A 27,989-nucleotide genomic window follows, 5' to 3' on the forward strand; every position below is an offset into this window, starting at 1 on the left:
CAAAATAAATTGACAAGATTTTCTCTCAGAAATAAAAAAAAAAGTTTTCTTGGCAGAAAGCCTTAGCCAGGAAAAATATATATCGTGTTGTTATATTGTGGCATCGCTGTATATTCGCATAGAGGTCAGGCTAAGATAAAATAAAAAAAACGATGAAAACATATTTTCTTTTTAAAGATGATCCATTTTATTATTCAGTAAATTTACCACAAAAACCAATGTACTTTCGAGAATAACTAAACCCTGGGCCAAGTTTAATTCAAGCATAACCAAGATAAATTGGATAAAGTGCCTCGTGTTCGATACACGAAAAGTTTCTCACGTTCAGAATACTTCTCAGCGCTTCCCAGCGTACGTATGCAACGGGAGAGGCATGGCAAACATACTAATTATTACGGCAATAGTTAGTGCTATTGGCATATATAGGGTTTGAGCGACGCTTAAATCGCCGGATCTCATTCTCAAAACTTTCTGATGGCCCGTCGCGCGGAGAAAGTGACGGTGGGGCAGCGCAGCTGCAAGGCGTGTATAATTCAGCCCATTATGGGGACGCGTCAGCAAAGGTCATTACATCCCCGCACGCCTCGCGCTATTGAGGCACCGAACCCCGGGGGGAAGGCTTACGGCATGTAATGGCTTTTGTTTGCGGGGCTCCAACAAGCCAGCCTCGCTCTTTTCACACTCCCCAACAATTGGTATCGCTGCTCCGGCCGGCCCACGGTGCACAGAGAGCGTGGTAAAACTCCACACTTTTTAGCATTTTCTGCTCAAAATCAGCAAGACACCATTTTCTCCCCCATTTTATCAGTGGGCCCTTAATTCCCTAAAGCTGTCACCACACACTGCTAACGCTCAATATTATCTGCATTCTTGAGCACATTTCATACTGCCGGTAATAGAATTAGAGCCCGGAACGATGAATGGGGCAGGTTTACTTTGGACAATGCAACAGTTCAGGGCGACACCGCAGGGGCAGCTCACAAGTGCAACAACACTCTATTAGACATTATATTGGGCTGTGCGAGATCCTTTCAGAACAAGACAATTACCGAGCAAAGGCATTATGCCCCCCACCCCCCTTATTATACAACTTCCACACTGGACCTTTAAGAGTTTCCCTACAGAAAGAAGTCAAGTTTGGCTAAATAGATCTTTAATTAAAACAGCATTAGGACCTCTAAAGCCATCCATTGTTAATCTTGAGGGGGGCAAAGTTTTCACACCAGAACATTTCCCGGAGCAATATCCAGATCTTTGGGAGAAAGGACGTCGATTCAGCAGAAGTTATTGTGAACCCCTGATGGCTGCATTAAATCAATAGATGTGAAAAACGTAAGCCCCGCATTAAATACCTCTCAGAATTAAGGTTCGGCATGTGAACTAAAGCAAGCTGATGGGACATTGTTAGTGCTGTCAATCACGGGATTTTTAGGCGAACCGCAAGTTTAACATCTCCCAGTCCAAGCCAACACACACACACCCATGCCATCTTACCAAGTATAGCTATAATAGCTATGCTATGAAAGTAGTTAGATCGTTATTCATTTAGAAAAAAAACCCCAAAACGTTGTTTTCTGCACTTCACTAATAACATGCACGCCAGCGAGTTGTGCGCGTCTGCAAATAAAATGCTACTAAATGAGCGAAGAGCACCCAAACCAGCGCAAATAGATTAGTAATGAGATTTCCAATTCAGTTTTACAAAGTCTTTTACAGTTGTTTCCCAGAAAGACGACAGAAACAAATAAAAACTCTCTTCCCGAGAGAAAAAAAAGAATGCATAAAAAGTTAAGTATTCTGATCGCACCAATTGCCCCCAAAAATTGGTAAGCTTTTGAATAAACTACAACTTAACGCCATGATAAAATAATGTGTTGCAATCGAAACGTCGTGAGAATTTTATTGTTTTATTTTTATTATTTCCCTTCAACGTGACTTCACCGAAAGAGCCAAGAATATGAATCCCTGCAGTCACGAAAGCTTTAAATCGAAATTTAGTGCCATGATTTGCAGAAACAAAAAAACGATAACTAGCTTGAGCCGGCCCATCTCAAGAAACCCTTTAAATTAATTTCCTGATTGCCTTACACAAGCAGTGTGCAAAGTAGAGGTGTAGTAATTCAGTATACGAGCGATTGCTATGCCAACGATGCATACAAGCGCACGTGTAATAACGTTTTTTTCTATGCGTTTATTTAATATGTAATGGGTTCATGTGACCCCTGCAGTCAATAGTGGCCGCTACATTCCCAACGATATTTTTTTTCATCGAATTGCCAGGTTGGGGGAGGGGAGAGATGAATGTCTAGACTTCTGGTGAATATCCAACTCTCAAAAGTATTCATTCATTTGCGGATAAGGCTAGATCTCTACTCCTCAAAGGGCCAGAGCAGTAATTTGTACCATCCAAGGTGGCAAAACTTTATTTATATGGCTAATAGGAGCGAATTATTTGCTAGGGCACTAACTGCAAATGGTTTATCACATAATTAACTGTTATTGGACAGGATATTGGAATCGGTAAAGTAATGCCACCAATAGTGGTAGCAACATGTGAAATATCTGGTCTGGCCTCATGGACTATTCCGCTTAACCTGGTTGAGGTAACTATTGCCATGAGAATGCGTCAAATAGCCTCTTATCTGCCATGAGTAAGATCTTACCAAAGGCCATCGCTCAGAATGAATGGCCCTGCCAGATGACTTGTCATTAGCATTATCATCAACCACCAAAATAACGCCGCCATGTACAACGCGTCTTCCACATGCAAATTATGCCCTGCGGTGCACACCAGGTAATGGAAGTGAGCAGCTAGTTGAGTTGACACACACGTACCACCACCATGCCCGACTCGAGATTCTGAGAATTAACAACTGTTGCTAACGTGACACAGCCGCGGTTTTAAAAACGCATCCCATCAGTGCTCTTACTTAATCAAGCCACTTTTTTTTATCCAGCAACATGGATTCCTGTATTTAAGTTAAAACTCTGCTGTTCTAATGTTTTATAGTTCACATCAGATCTAAAGGGTTGAGAATTTGGTTACGTACACATTTCTTCGGTCATAAATCTCAAGATGTTTCAACACTGCCAACTCCACAAATGACTGCCAGCATATCCTGAGCCCCCGTTCATTCACCAGGCCACATGTCCAAACCTCCGTTCTTCGTCGCCATGAAATTCTATTCTATCAGACGAGCCAACAGTGGCTCATCAGCTGCGTGCGGATCGATGGAAGGACGTGCTGCAATTCATTTACTCTTCGATATAGCTTTGAAACAGGAAAAAATAATCTGCCCAAGCTGGAGTGGGCCACGGCGCCAGACCCCTTGAAGCGGAGCCAAACACAAATACTCCCTGGACACTCGCGCAGATTTCCACGTTCAAAACCCCCACACAGCCACTGGGCGCGAGTGAAACGACAGCATGATTGCCATCACGTGACCCACCTAGGCGAATGCCATTATGAATATTTTGGTACTCGGCTCACAGGGTCGGGGAAGCGTGGTCAATCATTCGTGCTGCAACGCATCCAGACTTCACGTTTTACCAACACCGAAAAATTGCCATTCCTCTCCAAAAAACAACCCCGGCGCGATTCAATAGGCAGCGGGCGAGACGGGACCCAAAAAAAAAAATCGCTCATTTATTTATCGCTCGGTGACCAAGCCCACCGACACATTGTGTGGCCAAATTCCCCTTCATAATGCGCGCGCCTCTGCGGAAAACTACCTCGGCGTGCAATCGCAGAGGTGGCCGCTTCCATTGACCAAATCCAAACTGCGAAAACCGTGCCGTGACCCGTCGCAACCCCCCGGTTTTATTTCGCCCACAAAGGGAACGGTGTCCTGGGTGAAGGTCTTTCCTGCTGCCTGTGTGGCTTGCGCAGCGGGGACCACGGGCTTGGTGGACAGGGTCACTACCAACTCTACGGCCTGACAACAAACATGTGCAAGTAGGCTTCTTACATGAGGCACCGAGCACACAGGGTTTATGGCTATGCCATGATGCACAATGTAATGCAAAGCAGCAGCAGCAGCAGCACTCTACTGCTATACCCTGTGTGTAAAAAGGGAAGTAACATTGTCGTGTTTTCCACAGCAAAGCAAAATCAGTACCTTCACTGTGGTGTTGGCCAAGAGACCAACGGGTGATAACGGCGCTGTTTGCATTGGGTCCATAGCATAAATGCAGGAGGTACTGCAATAAAATGCACCTAATCGCTTCGCACAAGCAGCAACATGACGAATTGTCAAGATTTGCGATCGCGACTCGATTCAGGATTGTATAATTTGTCTCACTGTACTTAGCCGCATGTACCGTGTCTTGTTTTTATTGTCTGTCTTGTAATCCCTGTGGCATTTTTACAAGTTGTTTTAATGTTCCACCCGTCTCTCTTGGAATTGTCTAGTAAGCACCGGTATCTTGATTGCTGCATTGGCCTAAATGTACTTCAGCATATTATCTGTAAGCAATTTCTATAGACCAAAAATAACAATTCTTCGGCGGATATTTTGCCGAGCATGAGGATCATTTTAACCCATGCTTTGTTGCATGAACAATAAACCAAAGCACTGTTGACCGAGAAATCACTTAAGACGGGTCTAAAACACAATGCCAAGATAATTTGATCATGCCAAACCCAAAGATGTACTTCCTTTGGCTGCGCTTCCCTAGCTATCTGAACAGGAGTTACTTGATGTTTAAAATCAAACGATGTCAAAACCATCACCGCCCTCCCCTCCCCTGCTCACACATCACAAAGACCTCACCACTCATGGCTATTTTGTTCACAGGGCGAGTGTGTGTGGGGTACACTGGGCGCGACGCTGGCTCCATCGCAGCGGCGTTCACCGGACATTTGGCAAAGGCGGGCACGGGGAAGTGTGCGAAACTCATCACGCACTGCATCTGCCAAAAAATCTCTAAGCCGACTACCTGGTCACCCGCAGTCACTTGCACATTCAAAACACTGCCTTTGGAGCAGTTTCTTGCTCAATATGTCAAAATACAGTGCAAAGGGGGGGGGGTAACAAAAAAACCCTTGCACGTTATATTGTTTAACTCATTGTCCGTATTTAACGCATAGGACACATATATAAAACATGTGGACAAATTGTTTAGACAAGATGAATAGAAATGCACTTTCATTCTCGTACAAAACTTGCAGTCTGTTTAATCTGCTGTACATATGTACACTGAATATCAAAATTATGTATTATATCACCATTCAATGTTAGCGTAACAGCATTACACTGAACTTGCTACATTGGTAAGAGTATTAAGGCAAACGGGACCTCATTATCGCCTTCACATATACTTTACTTCCCAACAACATCCTCTTTAGGCCACCAACCTGCACCCAAAAATCTAAACTCAAAATCTCAGCTATGACTATCAAATTCTGTAGTCCAATTGCGGGTCTTAGAACTCAAAACACTTTGAGGAGGTGCGGGGGGTTAGGCCGGTGGATGGCTGCCATGAAACAGCCGGCGGGCAACATCACCACTTCGGTTTTGTCAACTCGCACAGACAGTGAATCCGGACGAGCACGACCTAACAATGTGGCCTCGCTCCCAGCCTCGCTGTGGCCCGGCACCAAGCCTGACATGGCCCCATTGCTGGCCACGGCCCACAGCCCCACGGACGAGTTCCTCGGTCGGCACATGATGGCCGAAGGAGCAAAGGTGGCCGCGGTGTCGCCTTGCGGAAGAGCCAGGTCGGCGGGGACAACCGAAAGGCGGCGCCAGAGCAGGGCCGCCCCTGCCATCACGAGCTCCAGCCAGCCGCCAGCAGAGGCGTTGCCGGGGGTATCACTCGAGACTACCGCTGCCACCACCGGAGACGCTCCAGGTGGTGGTGCATTTGTCATCCGCCGCAGGGTCACAATTCCTTCTCCTCCTGCACCTCCTGCCGCCGTGCCAGGGTGGTGGTCTCTCAACGTGGGACTCAAGCGCGGCAACCTGCTTTGCCCGGCGAGCAGCACCGTGGGGCCCCGGTAGCCGAGTGCCGCGCCATGCCGTTCGGAAAGTACGGCGGGGCTCGCCATGCCCGTGGCCTCTCCCTCGGTCACGCCCGGTGGGGCCGGCACGGCCAGATGAAGTGTGGGGACCGTGGCGGCGGGAAGCCCGGAGGATCCGTGCTGTTGCTGCTGCTGCTGCTGTTGCTGCTGCTGCCTCGCGCTTAAAGCGCGGTGGAGCGCAGCGGTCGAGCCCAGTACTCCCAGCAGCCCTGCCAAGTAGACGACTCCGCAGAGACACGCCACCTGCCGAGGCACGCACAGGGGTCAGCCACAACATCCCGCTAGGCCAGGGGCGGGGGGAACCTGCAGCCCGCGGGCCACACAAACGGCACGCAACTTACGGCCGACGACCGCGCAAAGGATCCGACCACACTTAAAAATTACCCACAAACGATATTTATTTAGCAGTCACTGTAAACATCTTAGCTGCACTGATCAGTTCCAGATGGGAAACATTTTAACTGGCCACAATGTATCTATAATTTTTCCAAAGATGAGCCTAAATTAACGTATTACTAGATAAAGCTAAGAAGAGTGTTAATGTGTAACCTACCAAAGGTATTTCAAAGTCCTATTCGGTTCTCAGAAGGGAAAGGATTAACCATCAACAATAGCATAAATGTAAAATATAATGACACAATGTAAATTTACATAGCATTTAAATGTGACTGCATCTCAAGACACTGTATTATCAATATCATACATTGTAAATAATCAGTTTTTAAACTCACGTTTCATGAACGCAAGTATACATTTTCATCCGAAAATTGATGCGTCGCTGTATGCCTATGTATGATTGTTTCATCCTCGACGTCTGCCTTCACTACGACACCGTTACACGATGGCTACGTTGTCCAGACACGCAACAAGAGCACACGCAGTCAATGGGCTCTTGCTGGAGTTGAACTCCCGTGCGTTCCTTTCTTGAAGAGTTAATATTCATGAAAAGTGCGCACAGACAACCGTGCGTTGGAACGACCATCTATAGTTCGATGCAAATCAGCAGTAATTGAATCATTCATCCCTCAGTAAATTGATGAACTGTGACAATTGAAGGTTGTGTGAGTCGATTCAACAATAATCATCATCCTTGTTTGATTTTTACCATGACGTATTGCTTATATTTTTTATTGCGTCTCATGTGTAGCCACGTTCCCACCATTAGCCCAAATATAATTTGCACATTATTTTCACAGGTTGCGGGCAACACATTCCCACACACGATACACAATGCAAGTTTAGTGCGCATAAGAATTGATTTTAAATCGAGGAATACATGCAATCTGACATGACGACAGAGGACTGTAATATTTAAACATCCGTTTCCTGCGGATGCTTGCCGACTTTGAAGTTATCCACAAATTCAAAGCTACAGATAAATATAGCTAACCGATATATATAAAAAAAAACTGCTTCATGCAGTGGTCAACACTGCTTTGGACACTTAATTCTCAATGCTTGAATCAGACCGATGACGAATGTTTTAGAACAAAGTTGAAATTCAACAGGCACGCTGTTCATAAGAATTCCAAGTTATTCAAGAAAGATGTGGGTGAAAAAAAAGACGACGTTAAATAAATAAGCGTCGCTGTTTGAACAAAAAAAAACCCCACAAGACTCATGATACAGAAGTGACAGCGTAAATCTGCCTGGAAAAAACATTGCAGACACGGTGAGTTTCATACAAATTTACCAAGCCCTCAGCAAACAGCCTCGAAAGTGAATCAATATTTATCAGCAAGCCACATCCTTGTGCTCATACGTATAAATTAGTCCAGTAAAATAATTCCCCCATACATCAAGCGCTGTGTCTACCTCAGTAAACTGGCCGGCGGCAGGCAGGCAACATACACGTATCGTCCTGACAGGCTCAAACATTAACTATTTGCACTCGAAGATGCAATCAGATGTGTTTTTAATTTACGTTTGAATACTTCTCTCCGAACGTACAACTTTCAATGGCGAGATAGACATGCACAGCCACAGACAGGCGTTATCTACATATCTATCCGCCACCTGTGTTATTTGCCCCCACAGGAGGGCGAGTGTTGGGCATTCCCACGTTTCTGTCAAGTTGTGGCCTGCAAGCGGGGTACAAAGGATCCCTCTTTCTTCTTCTTCTTCTCTACATTAACATGCAAACACAAACGAGTGCAGCGAGCGAGCGCACAAAGACACAGCACCGTCATGTACGGAGCACGACAACTCCACAAACCAGACACGTGCACACGTAAAACACACACACACACGTTCTAATAAAATATAATCACTCGGTCTTTTATCAATCCATTGCTGAGCGAATGCCTATGTGTTTTTAAGTCAGGAGGGGGTTTTGACCGTACCTTACAATGCTGATCAGTGCAAGTTGGTGAAGCAGTGGGGGGGGGGGGGTGGCAGGACCAGTTCCGGTAATTCTCACCACAGGTATTAGCCACGGCAAGGAATCGAACTTAAGTCACTGGGTTCACTGCACCATCCCAATCGCACCACCCGCATTTTTATGGTTGCTTTAAATGAACAACCAAAAATATCAAACAGCTCTAGGTATGCGAGTGTGTGTGTGTGGACACAATCTAGACTACATGCCCCTGGGTGTCCGACTTGAGTTTGAAGCTTCGTTAATCAGAGGGCAAGTCTTTAAAGTCAGTGTAAGGAGTGGTCTAGCGAATTGACAATGGCATCACGGCGGTCATTTATAATGTCACCGCAGTGGTGTCTACCTTATCATGATAAACACAACTTCAGTCACATGTCAGACAGGCTAAGACACACAACCTAACCGGTATCTACAGGAGAGCTGCATGGTTTTGCAACTTATCTTCCTTTGTGTATCAAGATGTTTGCTGTGTCGTGCATTAGAGAATGTACAATATTTAACACTCGGAAGCCAACTATGGTAGTTGGGTCACATTGATAAAAAATTGAACTGCAGAAATATTTTTCAAGTAAACATTAAAATTGAACGACAAAAAGTTGAGTTTTTTTTCGATTTTGTATCAGAATAGTAAACATCCCAGGGTGGAGTAAACAATTTTGAAATTTAAAGTTGGAATGCAAAGAGGAAAAATCAACAAAAATTTACAAGAGATTATAATCATTTTAACACCTCTTCGGCAACTGGTCAGCACCAGGCTGCATTCAAAACTTAGTTCAATTTGTGATTAACTATTTATTCAACTGATGTGGAAACAGTTAATATCATCGCTCTGGCTTTTCATAACCAATTCCATTGTACACGTATACATGGCTATGGTAAATCAGACGAGTCACCACTTATTGTACTGTGCAGACGGTGACAAAACATTTAGAACGTGCGTGTGGAACGCAAATAATAAAAAAAATATCTCCACATATCTATGTCAAGTAGGGGTAAGGAACCCATGGCCTACAACTTCACTGTATACAGTCCGTGGGAATAGGAGGCCACTGTAAGCATCTTAGTCGCACCAATACTCTACGACGTGTGAACATTCTTGACCTGGCTGCCACGTTTCAAATTTTAGCGTGCTCAGTAAAAAATATTTATCGGGGCCTCTTATTGAATATCGTCAAGGTGTGTATCAATTTGCGGGCACCCCACACCCGCCGGAAAGACATTTGAAAGTCAAAATTCAACCCTCGGCAAGGAAAGGGTTCCCAACCCCTGGTATAGAGCTCAGCTCCTGAGTGGTACAGGCCCGTCCCACCTTGGCAAACTGCAGGTAGAGCTGCGTGAGGGCCCTGCGGAGCGAGGTCTGGTCCAGCAGCACACACAGGTCCATGTAGGAGAACCAGCCCCGCCACGTGCCCTGCTGCCACGCCACGCTGACGGTGGGGGACAACAACATTGGACAGCGGTGTAAGATGGGTGCTGTTTTTTTAATATTTTTAAAATTATATTTCAAAGAGCCCAGTACAGAGCACAAACCGCGAGGCGAAGGTTCGCGGGGGGGGGTGGGAATCAGAAGCTCCGTGGACCTCAGTCCCGAACACTATGCACGTGGGTTTAAAACAGGGGGAGTATTTAATGGTTGTGCATGCACAAGACAAAGATCCCCCTTATAGCCTGAATAAACTTTTGGGGCAAGTACTGTTAGCGAGCACCTATAAAGGCCTGCACAGCACACGAGGGGGTGGGTGGCCAGCACCATGCTCGGCCGCCTTTGTCTCCCTCGTGGCGATGTTTACACACCGCACCAGGTACTCATTTGAGGCTGAGTCGGCCTAAGGGAGGCCCAGGACTGGTTCAGCGGGAATCGAACTCGGAATACCGGGTTTGTAGTGCAGAGCGCTAACTGCGTGCGCACGCCAAAAATAAAGTTCTCAAGGATACGCAATGCACTTGCCCAATAAAAGATTAATGAGCATAGAGCTCGGACATTTACACATTTCAGGCACACAACGATGCATCGATTCATCGATTAAAATCGATTCTCATGCTCACGATACAATGCATTGCAGCAAGTACGTAAAATCGCTAATTTTCAACTTCTATGTTACATTTAATTGGCTCACGTTAAATCTCGCGATGAGGCGGGTTACATTTACCAAAATGGCAAAAGAAAAAAAATCGGTTACTGAATTTAACCGTGACCCCCAAATCATCACTTCTCATCGAATTGTCATGGACTGAATCATTACACGCTGGTTTGCCCTTAAAAACTTTATTAAACACATAAGCCCTAAGTGTCGCGTAGATTTCTTAAGAGCGCATGTTTCACAACACATCGTGTATCGTGTTGTGGTTCACAAGGTCAGGACCAGAGTGTGCATTAGGATTTCATCAGGAATTTTACCCTTTTGAGTTTGTAGGCTTTAAGGGAATGCTAAATTTCTGAAATGATTAACTAAGGGGGGCAGGCTGACAGGGATTCGCATTCACTCACTCACAGCCAACACAACTGTATCGTGCGTCACAGCGGACGTTATGGCTACATTTCTTCATCGCGATGACACTTTCAAAAGGTATTTTGCACATGGGTTTAGCAATTTTCTGGCGGTATGCGTGACATGAGCAACTTGCTCACAAGAAATCCAATTCCTCCAACGGAAAAAGGGCACTATACCTTCAACTTAACAGTCCTATTAAAAGAGTTAGAGCATTGGAATCGCCACTTAAATGCAACTGCCGAAGCCAATAAGTGGACGAGCGAGCAGAATGCTGTGATGAATCCGCAAAACAGTAGCAATTAGAGGAGAACATGCGCACACACGCAAACACCAGTGCATGCGCATCCCTGCCCGCGCTGATAAACGTGCGAAAGATGAACAGGGGAACTACTTCTGTACAGCCATCCTACACCATCCCCGTGCTCGCGTGCCCTGCAAACAGCCACATTCATTCATTCAATTGTTTCTTTTTCTTTTCCTTTTTTCCACGGGACAGCCTCGGCGAATGTTTGTTTTTGTATTTTTTCCCCCTCCTCTGCATTCAGCAAAATTTTGCAGCTAAGCAAACACGATGGGCGCTCTCCCATTGTTTATGCCACCCCTGATGTGCGGTGTAGAATTATTTCCTGCGAGCGGCACAAACTCGAATAATCTTGCCTTTTAGAGGAGTTAATCTGCTGTTATCGCTTGTAATCTTTTAACAGCATTAAGGGTGTTACAGTGTATCCTTTTCTCCTTAACGTGTAATTCCTCGGCCAGACAAAACAATCAAGAGCGGACTTTGTTCACCTGTTGGGACACGTTTCTCTCGAGTTGCCCGCCTTCTCCCCAACCCTGACAATAACCTTGCGTGCACTGCTATTACCTCCGGACCACGTAGCTATGCTTCTCTAAAGACTCACTTTCCCAAAAGGTATTTGAAGTCAGGTCGAAATGGCATCATGGCATTCAAGTACCAGTATTCCTTTTCACGAAAAGCAATGTAATTCGGTTTAGCGCACATGTTTTAAACACAATTTAGTGAAATAAAACTCCCGACGTGAGCTGCAAAATAATTCTTACAAATTGCTTTAACCTTGTTTCACATGAACTGTTTAGTTAAAATTTGGTTGCCACAACCCAGTTTATTTTTCTTCATGTAAAATATCCGCTGGGGCGAAACTCCCCTCGTCAGCGAATCTAGATTTCAGACTGCTACAATCTATGAGTAAATTAGCATTTATAAGGTAACATAATGAGCGCAAATGTGATTGTCTATCGGTGAGACCAGACTGAAGGTCTTCACAGCTTCTGCAAAGAAGCCTGGGTAACACAAGTTATTCAGTCATAAATGAGAACAATTAAATAGCGTAAAACGCAAAAAAAAAATATATATTTTGCGGTGCTGACCACGAATTACATGAAGCGATTTTTTTTTTTTAAATGACCATGTAAATATTAACTTTCGTTAAAGAAAATAATATTTTTAAAATGCATAACGTTTGAGGAAGTTCTAAGAACCATTCTAGTGCCAAAATATTATTACGCGCAAGTTAAAATTTTTAGCCGTATATTTTCCCATGCTGCTGTTTGGTAAAATTATCCATCCTGATCTTGCGAACGCCCTGGTATTTTGAACATTTCATGCAGTGCTCTACACGCAGCGTGTGCTGCAGGCAACACTTACGTTGATGACGCAACTTGCTTCAACCCAACTCAAGTTACACCTTTAGCTGTCAAAATTCCAACTGAGCGATTGTGTGGAAATACTAAACAATGTGTGAAATCTGAACGTGAAAAAGGGTTGCAAATGAGAATGTTGAACGTACGCTGGTACAACAAAAACCTCCACGTTTTCGACGACCATTTTGATGCAGTTCATGCTAGTGGCGTAACGGCACCAAGTTAAAGATTTAGCAGCGATGGCGTTGAAGAGGCGACGGCGGTAAAAACCCGAGCACGGAAAATGAGCAGCATGGGACCTTTCGTAAAATGACTTCTTCAGTCTCACAAGTCCTGGAGGGCTTCTGCCCCGTGGCAAGTTAGACACCCGTCTTGTGACCTCCACACACACCCAGACAGCCAGTCCTCTCTTCTCTCTAGCAGACCTTTCCCCCCCCCCCCCCAAGCTCAGCCCAATGGAATGACAGCAACAACATGCCATTTGGGGGGGGTGGGGGGGTGAAGATGCTTAGCTCAGATAAGGTCACGCCAGCAGAGCCCCAACACCTGAACCGTCTGATGTGCTTAGTCACCGGGAAGGGACACCCGAGATTTGGTCACAGCGTCTACACAATGGCCGAGCACGCACTTCAAAAATTAACCTCTTAATTTGGTTAAGACGAGTCTCGTGTGTGTGTGTGTGTGCGCGCGTGTGTAGCGTGTTCGCACGGGCGACGGGGCAGCGTGGAATGCGCCCGCACGGGGGGCAAAGGCGGTGGGGGGGGGGCATTGCTCCACAGGGCTCGCCGGGCACGTTCGCGCAAGGGCCGCAACTATCTCGAAGGCTCGCGGCAACGGTTGCTAAGCGACGCGCGGACTCGCAGCGAGGATTTTCGCGGAGTAAATTTTCAGCGAGTCGCTGTCGTTGAAATTACGCAGGAAGCAACTTCCTTCACAGGCCAACAAGCACTGCCAAAGCAGCGTACAATTTGCCGACAGAAAGTGTCGCCGGCAAGTCGCGAGGCCGGCTCCCTCCGAGCTGACGGTCCTCACCAAAGCAGGGCGACGTCGACAACGCGTCTGCTTCTGTGTTCGCGATGAAAGGCCGAAAATAAATCCCCTTTCTCGCCAGGTAGGATGGACAATGAATTATACCAAAGGGCAAAAGATAACCAGCGTCGTGACAGACAGCAAAGGGCCGGCTTATCTGCGCGAATCATCAACAGCAGCCGGCGGGACTCAAATCCCCCACATATTACGCTGTCCACTTAAGCGCTTAAAAAAATTAATTAAGGCGATGGCGTAAAAGAAGGAAAAAATATAATAATACCATGGGGCATGCGTGACATGTCGAGGCTGATAGCATCAAGTCAATCAATGCGGATGTGGCCTGACATTTATTCCGTCGCCCAGAGAGGGGCGAAAAAAAAATTCACACGTATGGTACGCGGCATGATTGTTTCACAGGTGAGTTCAAAGCGAGACCAACGCTTCCTTGCGCATACCTGCCCTCCAGCCGGCTCAGCAATCCGAAGAAATCGTGAGGACGGACAAACAGATCCCAGTCCTGGCAGAAGAGAATAAGAATGTGAGCGTACACAAGAGAAAAAAACACGAAACGACAAAAGATCAAAAGAAGCATACATGTGACCTGTCAGATAAACACAGTCCATCTGTTGTTGATTAAAAAGACTCACTTCACTATTTATTATCACACATTACCTTTTTTTTTATACAATACGGTCATTTAGATATTCTAGTTTCACCTCCAAAAATGTGCTCGTCTAGACAAATTATAACGAGTTGTATAATTACGACAGTGCTGTAAAAGGGGTGCTCAGGATTGAGTCATACGATTAAAACGGCCACACAACCCCGCCTAGGTCACAACTTGCATGAGAAGATTTATTTTCTTCTCTGTGGCACCACAAACTAGAGCACCACAGCCAAGCTGGTCTCGTCATTACCATATACAAAACTTCTAGGTTTTGTCCTCTGAGCGATCATCCATTTGCGTCAGTGTCCAGGCGGAAGAGTTAAGTTTTCACACATCACTCTGTTGCTTGGCATTTATTCAAACGGAAAGCCACCTAACAACGTTGTACACACCGCGTCCAACACACGACGTGGGGAGGAAGGGAACAGTACATTTTTCGCAGACCAATATGAAGCAATGTCTTATCAAATGTTTTCACTTTGTGAACTCACCCGCGCGAATGTTAAAACCAAAGTGTGATCTTGCAGCGGTGTTGCGCAAGTCCCTTGCATGTGTGGGTTAGTGCGTCGCATCTCACTCACAATGGCCTGCAGGAACGCCATCTCCAGCGCGTTGACCGTGTCTGTGTCCAGCTTCCCGGCCGTACCCCATTCATCGTTAAACACCTCCTCCTCCTCGCCCTCGTCGTACAGGTACTTGCTGGCTACCATCTGCAAGAACAAACACAGATGCACAAAGATCCTCAAATAGCTACTCTGACCAGAAGGACAGGTGCTGTTAGCAAGGGGGACTAGCACCGCTCCGATGTTTACACGCCGCACCAGGTACTCATCTAGGACTACGTCGACCTCCAGGTCCAAGATATATTCAGACGAGACTTGCTATAAGTTATCCATGGCCAGGTATTGAAGCAAGGTTTCTGGGTTTTTAGCGCAGTGGACCAACTACTGCATACACATGGCGGATATGAGTGATCCATTTATAGACACCCTGCTAATGAAATCAGAATAAACTATAGTGAAAACAACATTTCATATCAGAGCCTCTACACGTCTCCCACTAGTCACAACAAACATCTTAAAATCGTTTTAACTCTACTCTGTAAGATATGAAGCCATTGATTTCACAATATTCAATCAGCTGCCGAGAAGAAGAGTGATCAATTGTAAATCGGCGCGAAATTTGTAAACTTGATCACCCTGTATGTTTCTCCCCCTTTAAAGCCTGCATGGTGCAATAATTCGTTGGAAATTTTGCGAGCAGCCCAACACATGATGAGCAAGAGGGGCCAACCAACACTGACAAAACACACCTCCAGCAGGAATTTGGTTTTAGACTGCGTAGACCCATTGAACAAACAATTTACAGACGAGGTCTTCTCACGTGCACGAGTAAGATTCAAACCAGGCTTACTGGGCACACACACACACACACACGTATACGTCGTCGACAAACCGGAACTACGTAAATATACATTAAGAACACAGTCACAAGTTAAAAATGTGTACACGCAAACACTACCACAGACAAGTGAGCATATACGACCGCATGCGCAAAGACACACACGCAAACGCAAGTGCACGTCTTATTACAAACATGCAGCACTCACAATGACCTCCTCCCGCACAAACTACCAGGACCGAGCCATGTCTAATTGTATTTAAAATGCATAACGGTACAGTTGCAAGAGTACAAATACAAGTTTATAAACTGCAATGGAAATTAAATAATACAAATCAGAGATTTGATTGTCTGTAGAAGCCGGAATAAGCAGAAACGGCACAAAAACATCAAGGGCTGTGACTAAACATGTAGTGATGCATTTATTCGTGATTAAAATGTATTATTTCGCTCATGATAAACACATCAAATAATGTGTGTGGGAATCAGTTATTCATGACCAATGTAAATTATACTCAATTTATATATTTATTCTATAGTTAGGTTAATGGACAGACAGAACTGTCCATATCATTAAGGATAAAAAAATACTCATGAGATAGTTCACAGTGTGATAAAAACAAATTATAGTGATTGATTCGCTTTTTTGTGGCAGGCATGAATTGCTGCATCACCAGCAGCGGCTACTGCAGCGTCAGTGCAACCGACAGCGCTAATAACGCAAATTTCCCAACAAAGAAAATAAGGGCCAAAGAACATGAAAGGCTTTTGCTGGAAACGAGCACACCATGCGAGCTTGTGCCCAGGGACAGACGGGGACGGACGGACGATGGTGACGTGACTAAGCCCAACGGAGGAAATGTAAAACACAAGACAGCTCCTCAACAGAACGGTGGTGCCAATTGATCTTGGGCAGCCAGAGGAAGAATAAAACTAAAAAATATTTTTTCTTTTGCCAGGTAAGTCCCAGTGAGCTATATAGTAATTTGCCTAAGTGACCTGGTCACAAATGAGAACGCAACAAAATGGCTTATCATGTCGAAATTTATAGCAGCCAAAGACTCAATACGAATGTCGATTCTAAATGTGGAGGGAAAACCCGGAGGACTAGGGATAAAAATCCATGCGACCACGGCGAGAACACGCAAACATCAAATATACAGGCGTCAGGGTCGGGATCGAACCCACAACCTCCTGTATACCAGGCGAGGAAGTTCACATCTGACCACCACATTGTGCAATGGGGCACGGACAAGGCCACGTGGCAGGAAGTCCAAGACAGGTTCCCAAGTAGGGATATTTTTGGGAGTACGGCTACAACTATAAACAGACCTAATTGGCTCGCTTGCACTCAGCAGGCTGTGGCGGCAGCAGAGGCAGGGAGGGCCAACCTTGGCTTGGCAGCCATGAGGGGAGTGCTAGCGCGGCGCTTCTTTGAGAATGTCTGTTTCTGGAGCGGGGGCAGATATTTAAGGCGCGCAGTTTACATGCGGGTCAAACGAGAGACAAGACTTTGGCCAAGCAGCCACTGGAAGTCAGGAAGCCGTCTTGTCAATAGATAAAGGGATTTTTTTTTTTAGAACTAGTGCAAAGTTTATAAAAGGGTTTTTAACCGATGCCAAATTAAGATCTTGGCGGATGTGTGAAAACGGAAACAATGATCGAGGCACACGTCCATTTGTCGATGACTGCTCGCTCGTGTCCGAGAACTTTTGTTCATCGCAATTCGATGTTTAAAAAAAAATGTGGCTGGCTGCTGTTAACCAAAAATTTTTTGTTTTTGTCTCTCACAAGTGCCACAGCTGCAACCACAAATTCACATCACATGTTGCTGCTCGGCCATGGAAAAACCCTGCCATCAAATTGATCAGTTTTTTTTAAAGGACTTTAAAGTACTAAAATAAGATACAAGGAACCATTTGGTTTGCGAGGTGGGGGTGTTTTTTTTGCACACGTAATAATGATGTTGTGTTTTCCCAGGGCTGTGAACTGCATGCTATTAGAGCTCCACTTAAGAGTCAGTGGACACATGTCAAGCCCCTCAGCCCAAGGTTAGGCAAACCCAACCTCTGGCACCTGGGACAGAGTGGAGTGGGCCGAGTGGCAGCAGAGGTACTCTGTCTCGAGCCAGAGCGCTGCCAAGCAGCACTGCGGCGCGCGGGAGAGGGGAACCGGCGGAGAGGATGAAGGGTGGGGGTAGAGAGAGACTGGGGGACTGCGGGGTGAGGATGGAAGCAGGGGGCGGGGGGGGCTGCTGTTTACCCAGTGCTAACGTACTGCTTCACGTTTGCCCTAAAGATCAGAGCAAATGACTTGCAGCTACAGTTTTCGACATTTCTCGCTCGCTCCGCTACTTGACCAACTTCACGATAAGTTAATATGAAAAGTTACACCGGTGAGCTGCTCACATAACTATGCCAGTTGCCGCAGTAATGTTTGCCTTCTGTGCAAAAAGTGCAACCGGAAAAAAAACTGTGATAAGCATATGCTTTGTTGAACGTAGCTTTTTGTTTAACTTTAACTTCCAAAACACACCCGGAAAAAAACACTGGGAATTAAATACACGACGACAACTTATCTAACGGAAGTCCAATATTTATGTACATATATTGCAAGTGTGTAAGGGTATTTGACAGTTGGAAATTGGCATACGAAGTATGAGTGTAGAAGTACTCATTATCCTGTACTCACGCCCTATGGATATAACACGTATAATTCACACACCGTGATTAACATCGGTTTAATATGGTGCCGCTAATCATTACATTAAATACTACATTAGTATAATTGTCGTATCATAGAACGTATTAGTAGTTTGTTTTTCCTAAAAAAGCAAAAAAATATTTATGAAACAGAAACATTTAAACAATTTAAAGAACGTTTTCTGACAAATTCGCTCAAGAATTCAGTTGCCTTAAATTCCTTCTGAAAAAAAAACATCACGTTAAAATCAAATACAACTCTCAAGATTGTAAGAATGAAATCTTTCCTTGCACCTCTACAAATAAACACGCATTCTTGAGTCAAGCCTCCCCATTATCTGCCTCTCGTGGGAAAGCACTGAGCCGGGATTTCGAGGGTGCACCTAATTCATGAACACTCCCCGATAATTCTGCCCCATCTGATAGCAAGAAAGATAGCCGCCGAGGCAGAGTACAGATGCCGTACGCACACCGCAAAGCAAAGACGACACGCCGGCGCAAAAGAAAAAAAATGGAAGTCCTGTAGAATGGGAGAAAGGGGGGCGACCGTCAAAGCATCCCTAAAATGCTCAGGCCATGCTCGACAACAATGGCAGATGTTAAACATGCAGTGGACTTGTTTTTGCACTCACAAGCCAGCGAGAGAAGTGCTGAGTTAGCACAGACAGCCACATCTCTGCACATCACTCAGCGTGCAGATTATCCAGAGCCCCGCATTGCTCTACTAAAGGATTCACTTTGGGCTTTCCTTGTTGTTATTTCATGTCGCTTCTCCCAAAGTTTGTTACTGCCGTGGTTGTTCTGTGGCAGCTGTATGTGCATGTGTGTGTATGCAGGCGTGAGCTTGGGTGTCATCGACTTAATCAAAGTTACTCACATGACCATAGCCACTTTACATGAAATGGGTACAAAAATTTCGGTCCATATAGTATCCAGAACATTAAATTATTCGTACTTATATTTTCCAAAACTTCCTATAAATGTAAAATGTACAGTTCATTTGTCAATCCACTGCTGGATGAAGGCCCTGCCAATGCTGTGCCAGTCATGGGAGTTGTGTGACCGTACTTCATCACGTTGGTCATTGAGGGTTCAGTGAAGGGGGGACAAAGACAGTTTCCTATATCACTCGTCACTGACGTAAGCCATGGCCTGGAATCCAACTTATTTCGGCAGGTTCATAGTGCAGTGAACTAACAACACCATGGGACTCCATCCCATTCTGAAATATCTTAATTACAAAAGAGAAAACTCAGAGAAAGAAGCACTGCAAGCAAGTAACGATATTGTTGCTACCTTGTCTTCACGTACCGATAACCAAAATGGAGAAATTACCAAGGCAAGGTCACAGTGACTTTTCCCCTTTAAATATTAATTGTATAAAATATTAATGGTGGAGTATTCAAATATCAAGAAAGTAGTCGGAAAATCTGAAGATAGGTATGAATAAGGCCCCATGCATCTCATTTGATGTTGCTACGCAATAAAATAATCACATGAGTCAATATTACAATATTGACGACCAACATGAACTGGTTGTTCGTGACTTCGGCACAAACACACCCATTATGAAATTTGATTTAAAGATTTCGTGACTGCAGGGATTCATATTCTTGGTTCTTTCGGTAAAGTCACGTAGAAGGGAAACAATAAAATAATAAAAATATAAAACAATAAAATTCTCACGACGTTTCGACTGAAACACAAGCAATCATCATCAGGTGTGAAAACCACAGCAAGAAAATTTGAAAAAAGTGGCGTTTTTTTAACGTTAGCACCACGGAGAGCGATTTGGCAGTTATTCAGATGGACGAGTTGATCTATTTTTTTTATTTAAAGCTTTCGTGACTGCAGGGATTCATATTCTTGGTTCTTTCGGTAAAGTCACGTAGAAGGGAAACAATAAAATTTAAAAAATATCCATCGTCTTTATTGTTTTATATTTTTATTATTTTGTTTCCCTTCTACGTGACTTTATCGAAAGAACCAAGAATATGAGTCCATCTATGTTCGGAAAAGAGGAGGGGGGAGACGAAAATAATGGATGCAGTCTGAAAGCCACCGTAAGCGTGAACAATCAATTAAGACCCGAAATGGTTTATCAAATCCTTCCAATGAATGCTAAGCCAGAATCCATCTTCTCAGTGGAAATTGTCTCTGTGTTTGTATATGAACACAAAGCAGACCTAAAACACGGTAGGACAAACACCTCGGCCGTGGCAGATCACCGTTATAATTCAGTAGGCTCACATGACATTGACTTCTCCAAGACAGAGGTTCTCTGCAAGGCATCTGGCTACCATGAGAGATTCGTTCATGAGGCTATCCACATATACAAACACAGAGACAATTTTCACCAAAAATATGGATTCTGGCTTAGCAATTATTGGAAGGATTTGATAAACCATTTCGGGTTTTCACACCTTCACACCTGATGATGATTGCTTGTGTTGCAGTCGAAACGTCGTGAGAATTGTATTGTTTTATATTTTTATTATTTTGTTTCCCTTCTACGTGACTTTACCAAAAGAACCAAGAATATGACACCCACTATGCTCATAACTTCACGGACGATCATTACAACTCTGCAAGCAGCCATTAAACATTATACCACAAATTAAATGGGGCTAAGTACTACTCCATTAATTATAACACATTGCTCAATCACAAGATCAACACAATCAATAAGTCAATTACGTAAAAAAAACAATTCAAAACAATGTGCCCTCTCCCAAATTCCAAGCAGTGAAGGCAAATAAGTGTTTGGAGTCATCTGTGTACAGTGCACAAAAATGTGTGGTTTGGAGGATAAGAACCACACACCACGCGAACAAACAACTTTAGTCAGAGAGCACGGGAGCTCATGAAAGGGGGAGGAGGCCAAGGAGGAATCCCAATTCCTTGCCAAAACACTGGGCAACCCTCACCGATCCTTTTCCAAAGGCATCACGTCCACCGATCCGAACACAGCTATTTATAAGCCGCATTCCTCGAAACCACCTTGCAAACGAGCTTCTTGTAAACGTGATTAAACACAGCTATCCTGTATAAAATTTCATAAATAAATGTTTTAAATTTATTTCGCGAGATAATTGTGTTTATGCTGCTGGCTTAAGATGTTCTCAATAAACATTATTAAGGGTGGGTGGGTGGGTGAGGGAGGGAGCCAGAGAGGGAGAAAGGGCGGGGAAAGCGGCGGGTGGGGAGAAAACACACCATGGAAATGAGAAAGAGGTCGGAGGAGGAGATGTTCTGGAGGTACTCGGGGTTACGTCTCTTGAGTCGCTCGATGTACACGACTGCCAGCATCATGGCGCATGGGGATACGCATGCCTCCCTGTTCTCACACACACACACACACAACACAGACGCCCCATTTCGCCTTCTTAACAACCCTAGGGGCTGAGCGCTGTTAGCAAGCAGCTGTTAAGGTTGGTGTGGTGCACTAATGGGATAGTGTGACCAACGCACATGCAGTTGCTTTATCTCCCCAGTGCGAACGTTGACACAATGCACCAGGTACTTGTATAAGGAGGATGAGTCAAAGGAGGGGAGAGGCTGGGACAGGTTCAAATATCACTTGCCACCATTGCTGTCAATTGGTCGGGAATCGAATATAGGTCATGGGGTTGATAGTGCAGTGGGCGTACTGCTGCACCACTAAGCATTCAGGCACATAACAGATCCAACAGCACTCCCATGCATAGCTCTGTTTTTAAGCACCATTTTGTTTTGCTTGGTTATTCGCCCCCTTTTTTTGCATGGCCATTCCACTCCGCTGTGGACACTGTTTCTGTAATAACAGTACTTAATAGAAGAATCAAGATAACGAGAAGTCTAACAGAGAGCAAGCCACTAGTGTCCAAAAATCTTATTCTTTCCACAAGTAGACTCATAAATACCATGCTTAAATAATGGTTATTTCTTCTATACGAGGAATATTTTATGTCAGTGTAAAATCACCACTTTATCCAATTAGGCTACGCACTTACTATTTAGTTTCAAAGTAAACTCAAACAGTATTAAGCAATGAACCTACATCACCCGCTCCCACCACCGCTCTCCCACAAGGGGATTGATAATGGCCGACTGCCAGGCTCAATTTAACATGCAGTGAACGTCACGCGCAGCGCCACAAGGGACACCTCATCACTAATAAACGCTTTCTTTCTGCCTTGTTGAATATTTATGAAATGCTTAAACCTTAATGCTCAACAGGCAGTGTATATTTTAACACTCCCAGTGTAAGGTACCACTGCATTAACCTTTGCGTGCCCTCGTCTATAAGCAATTTAAGGCTCTGCAAAAGGGACAAGTTCTTAAAAGACAAACAAGGCCACTCTAGTTCGACGTCGTGACTCGAATTGAAAAGCCGCAGTGATGCAAACAGGAAGTGGCCAATCCAGTGCTGACGACATTTACAAACCGTTGGAAAAGAAAATCACAACACTTGTTTTATTTACTCGGATTTGAGAGGGCCATGCCAAGCGCCGCACTGTTAAGAAAACGCACCAGGGTTCGCGTAAACAGAAAATGCTAATAAATGACACCCATCATTAGTTCTTATTATGGGAATGGCATTAAAATGTCCCGTGCGTTATCTTGCCGTGATAATCGTGCACCACAGGCTGTGGGAAGAGTACATGGGCACAGTTTACACTTAGCAAGATAACCTAATTGAATTAAAATTTTAATCACCGATTTGTATACCTGCGTTGTATAAAATATAGGGGAAAAAAATAAGTACAGGCAATAACAAATTATGATTGTTATGAAACCCAGACGCAGGCGTGATACATCACACGTGCAAAATTATTTGCAATCGCTAGTGAATAATTATCACAATGGTTAATTGATACCTGGAGAATGTCCTAATACTTTTTGAGTTTGGTTAATAATTAGTTCACCAAACTATGGGGCAAGTCTTGAGCACAAGCCGACGGCAGGGGCATAAACCGGCAGATCTGGCTGCTTGCGGTGGAGCGAGCGAACAGGGCCGGCGTGTGTTTGTTAAGGTGCCACTTAGGTTACCTGGCAACGTGCGAAGCATACTTTCTCTGCAGCTTTCTCATAGGGTTCGGAGCTGCGTTCTGGAACAGCTCCACAGCAATATCTGCACAAAGAAAATGGGAAGAATTATATTCTAAATCAGTACTATTGAAATCAGTATCGTGATGCCATCACTGCCTTAAAGTCTGATACAAAAAACGAAGAGGTGCAAATATATAGCGAAATAAAGGCCATGTTATAAGTAAGAAAGTTGTGAATATATGTGCACAAGTTTTCAAAGATGTACGACTTTAGTTTAAAAACATCATACTATCACAATACCTCATCCCCCATCTCAAAGGAGAATGTGCAGGGAAGTCTGGTGACATTGACAAATATTTCACGACAAAAGGCTAACTTTTTTTATTTAAAGCTTTCATGACTGCAGGAATTCATATTCTTGGTTCTTTCGGTAAAGTCACGAAGGGAAACAATAAAATAATAATAAAAAAATTCTCACGACGTTTCGACTGCCACACAAGCAATCATCAAGATGTTGTGGTTTTCACACCTGATGATGATTGCTTGGGTTGCAGTCGAAACGTCGTGAGAATTTTATTGTTTTATATTTTTATTATTTTATTGTTTCCCTTCTACGTGACTTTACCGAAAGAACCAAGAATATAAAAAGGCTAACTGTAAATTATTCAGCTTAACTTGTGGACTTAATCATGCTTGCAATAAACACAATATTTTTCATAAGCAGGTTTAATTATCAGCTGTGCCTAAATTTAAAACCCTGGAATTTATGACTCCATGCCAACGTGACAGCAAACATGTTGACAAGTAAATCGATAAGGTTAATAAGCAATAAAAAGTGATAGCATATTGTACATCTTCATGCTCAAATGAAAACAAACATTTCCACCCATGATTTACATAGGTTTTTTTACAATCCGTGTTTTTGTTTTATCCAGACCACTCCACTTCTCGATTTTACCCCAGGTGATCAAGAACGGGCATACACGAAACTTGAATGAGCAGGTGTGGTCTTACCAGCGACCGGCCCAGAGAGACCTTCCATTCTTGGATTGACGTCATTTCCGTAATACAAAGTCTTCTGGAGCCGCTCCCTCAGCTTCAGATGAGCCGATGAGAACTTATTATTGCAGGAGAGATAAAAACGTGTCACACAATTACAACCGTGCAATGCAAAAACACTGTGGCTAAGGAGGCAGATTCTAAACGTTGTCAACCAGCTTTTCGTTAATTACATGGAAAAGCATGTCGGTAACATTAATTTGAACCCACAAAACACTGGCTTTTCATTAAGTATATGTAACTTAGTTAATTAACATAAACATGTATCTGTACAACTTGAGTTACTTACCATTTTCCAAAATCTGATTTTTCTTACCTTAAACAATGACAATGTATGGTGATTTTGTTTTCACTGTAGTTTCCTGAAGGAAATTTTCCTTAATTATATATTATCTGCCTGTCCCATGAAGTCAATTTTCTACTTATTCTTTTTAACCGTGTCAATAATGAAGTTACTCAATTAAATATAAAGGGCAGATACATGTGTTTTTTTACTTGTTTGCTAATAATATACCGTATTTTGGAAGGCTAATTCAGTTTTTATCTACATGAATTATTTTACAAACAAAAAAGCTTTTGATTCAAGTGGTGCTTATTCAAACCGAAAAGTTAACTGGAAACTTCGTAAAGTGTACGCAAGCCTTTTAGAAAATAAATGTCGTAAATATCGTTGCACAATAGCTTAACAATGGATACAAACAAAACACACCCTTTCACCGGATAATAGGCCTCCTGTGTATTTTTTTATATACATGCTTGACGTAATGCACTGCAAGTAAATGTTACACATCACATAAACACCATCCTGTCAAATGTTCAACCTACTCGAAACGCGTCATTGTTATTGAAACACAAACGCACACCGATAACCATATTTCCACTAAATACATTTTATGCCAAAGAGCATCCCAAAGATGAGCACGTGACATTCGGTAGGAAAACAGAGTTGCACAAAACAAATTGCATATTGTTTATATACAAAATGTCCTTGTATGATAAATGGAGAAAAGCCAATAATCTTTTGTTAATCTGAAACGGATTCTTCATTCTGGGACGCAAGCCTTAACACTCGGAGCCTAATTCTCTTCGCGGCATAAATGTGTTTCTGCCAAAATAAGCTGGGGAAAAAATCCCAATTGTTGTTCTCTTCCCCCAAAAAATAAATGTGCTAAGTTTATGCAAACACTACTAGCAGGGCTTAATTTTTACTTATTTCAAATCTGTTATTTGACAATGTAGGTATGCATGTTTAACTTATTTTTGCACCATACGTAGACAACCGTGCTAATCAGAGGTAAGGTGTAGTGCAATAGTTTGAATCTTGGTCATTTTACTGAATGCATCTTGTATGTAAGCATAATTATTTTTTTTTACTAAAATAGAATATGCATGCTATATTATGCCAAGTAAGATGATGTCAAGAATCTCGAGAAATCTAACCAGATAGGATGTACGTTGTAGGACTCAGGTCTCTCTGGAATGAGGCTTTGAGTCTCAATGGGCTGTCACCTAGTTTAACTAAATATCATATATCTAAAGTGCTAGAAACCTCACTTGTAGTATGCCTGTAGCACATATTAACGAACGGCCATTGTGTGCATTATTGCAGCGTGTGAAATGCTAAGCTAGTTTGGTTTAGCTCTATGAGCCTCATACACGTCCAGTGAATCTTAAAGAAAGCAAAAACACAATTATATTCTGCTATGGTATTATCAAAGGCTATAAACAGAGTACTGGGACTGTCATTTGTGCCTGAAACTGCAGTTTTCCCAAAGATGCAGGGCAAGAGAAGCGGTCATCGACACTACTGTACCTAACACAAACACCTAACCCGAAAACGTAACCCCTAAACCTGAAATCGAATCCAGAGTCCAACACCGTAGAGCTTAACCCTAACCCCTAACAGCTGGGGTCGGCAACCTGCGGCTCTACTTCCTGACGTTATTTATTGAGGACCGTCTCGTGTTCGCGTGCATTGCGGCTCTTGAAATATATTGAGTTTTTTTGTTACCCAATTCGGAAAAAAATGGCTCCACTTGTTATTTGGGTTGCCGACCCAGCCTGGCCTAGCCCTACATGAAAACTAAAGATAACCCCCCCCCTCCACTTTCATGCGAAATTTGTAAAGGACTGCTACGAGATAATGAAGCACAACCCAAGATCTGTGATTGGACGAAAATCTGTTTTATTACCGGATACAAATCTGGAGGGGGAAGTTGCAATTTCCACAACTGCATATGCTGTAATACTGTACGTACATACATTACACACTGTAATACACACAAACACACAGCAGTACCATTACATGAACATATTTCACAATTATATGTCAATTATACGTTATCATATTTCACAATAATGTCTAAGCCTCATGGATTACTGCACAGTATCTCCACGTTTGCCACAATAACTGCAACATTGATGGGCATCGTGCATTCCATCTACACATACCGGTACAGTATCTACGAGTACATAAGTTGTACAACAAAATCGATTGCTGTGCGGCGCTACGTTCCCGCTCACGGCCAGCACCAGTGACGAATATCTGAACGGGTCCTGGACCTCCCCTAGGTCGGCTCGGCCTCAAATTGTACCCTGGTGCAGTGGTGTGTACGCGTCGCCACTCGGGAGACAAAGGCGGCCGGTCGTGCTGTTGACCATTCACCCACCTCGTGTGCCAGTGCCGACCTTCAGAGGTGCTACTCGGCTAACAGCACTTGCCTCAACAGTCGGTCAAGGCTACACGGGGGGAATCTTTGTCCTCTCGCATGAATACGGGATCGCATAAGAGTATTACAGACCAACCTACCTACGTGACTTTACCGAAGGAAGTATAGATACTGAGTATAGTATTAACAACCACTGTGAGAATCACGAGGTAGCCACCGTCGACAGTACCGTACAGTACAAGCTACATGAACGCGACACGCCCAAATCACAACACCCGTCCGCAGAAGCGCCAGTTCATTAACTTTAGAAGCGAGAGACAACATTTTAAATCGCGACAAACACCCACGGCGGGGGGGGGGGTCCTCCCCTCACCTCGGAGGCCGCGTTCTCGCTCAGGCCGGCGAAGGGCGGAGGCGGGAACGGCGGCTGCCCGTCCATGTACATGTTGGACCGATAAGACGCGGCTCTCGGCTGCTTGGCCTGAGGAGGGGGAGGGGAGGGGGTTGTTGTCGTCTCCTAACGAATCACTCGGTTGTTGTTGGTGTTGTTGTTGTTATGATGATGTACGATTTAAATCGAAAGTTATAAACGTGTCTGGTGACGCGGGCCTCGGGGCGGGAGAAGCGAGCGCCTCCAATATGGCGCCTGCGGAGAAGAGTTCCCGGGAGGAGACGCGGGGACCGCGGCGATTTGACGCAATTCCGCTACACACCGCCAGCCGCTCAGATTCGATTTGACGCGGTCTCTAAATGTAACGGTGATAATTACTAAATTTTATACGATTATAGATTAATTGCATGGAAATGAATCGAATGATTTGGTGCTGTTGTTGGCAGCGGTGAACGAGCACAATTAACGGTAGCAAACTCTTTGTTTT

At 44.1% G+C, this 27,989-nt stretch overlaps 1 protein-coding gene across 2 annotated transcripts; it reads right to left on the minus strand.

Moving 5' to 3' along the window:
* Positions 1-163: 163 nt before the first annotated feature.
* CNPPD1 (cyclin Pas1/PHO80 domain containing 1) lies at positions 164-27,823 on the minus strand. 2 transcript variants are annotated; one of them, XM_032966344.2, is made up of 8 exons: positions 27,485-27,823; positions 24,398-24,500; positions 23,384-23,465; positions 21,569-21,689; positions 14,831-14,959; positions 14,038-14,099; positions 9,709-9,826; positions 164-6,265 (listed from the first exon to the last, which is right to left on the minus strand). In XM_032966344.2, the coding sequence occupies exons 1-8, from the start codon at positions 27,554-27,556 to the stop codon at positions 5,432-5,434; spliced, it is 1,521 nt and encodes a 506-aa protein (XP_032822235.2). In that variant the 5' UTR covers positions 27,557-27,823; the 3' UTR covers positions 164-5,431. The 2 variants fall into 2 exon arrangements, with proteins under 2 accessions (XP_032822235.2, XP_075925335.1); XM_076069220.1 differs by lacking the exon at positions 27,485-27,823 and adding an exon at positions 27,112-27,474.
* Between the last annotated feature and the right edge of the window lie 166 nt (positions 27,824-27,989).

The sequence above is a fragment of the Petromyzon marinus genome, chromosome 2 (assembly GCF_048934315.1).
Source record: "Petromyzon marinus isolate PM22_M1 ecotype Great Lakes invasive population chromosome 2, UKy_Petmar_22M1.pri1.0, whole genome shotgun sequence".
Lineage (NCBI taxonomy): Eukaryota > Metazoa > Chordata > Hyperoartia > Petromyzontiformes > Petromyzontidae > Petromyzon > Petromyzon marinus.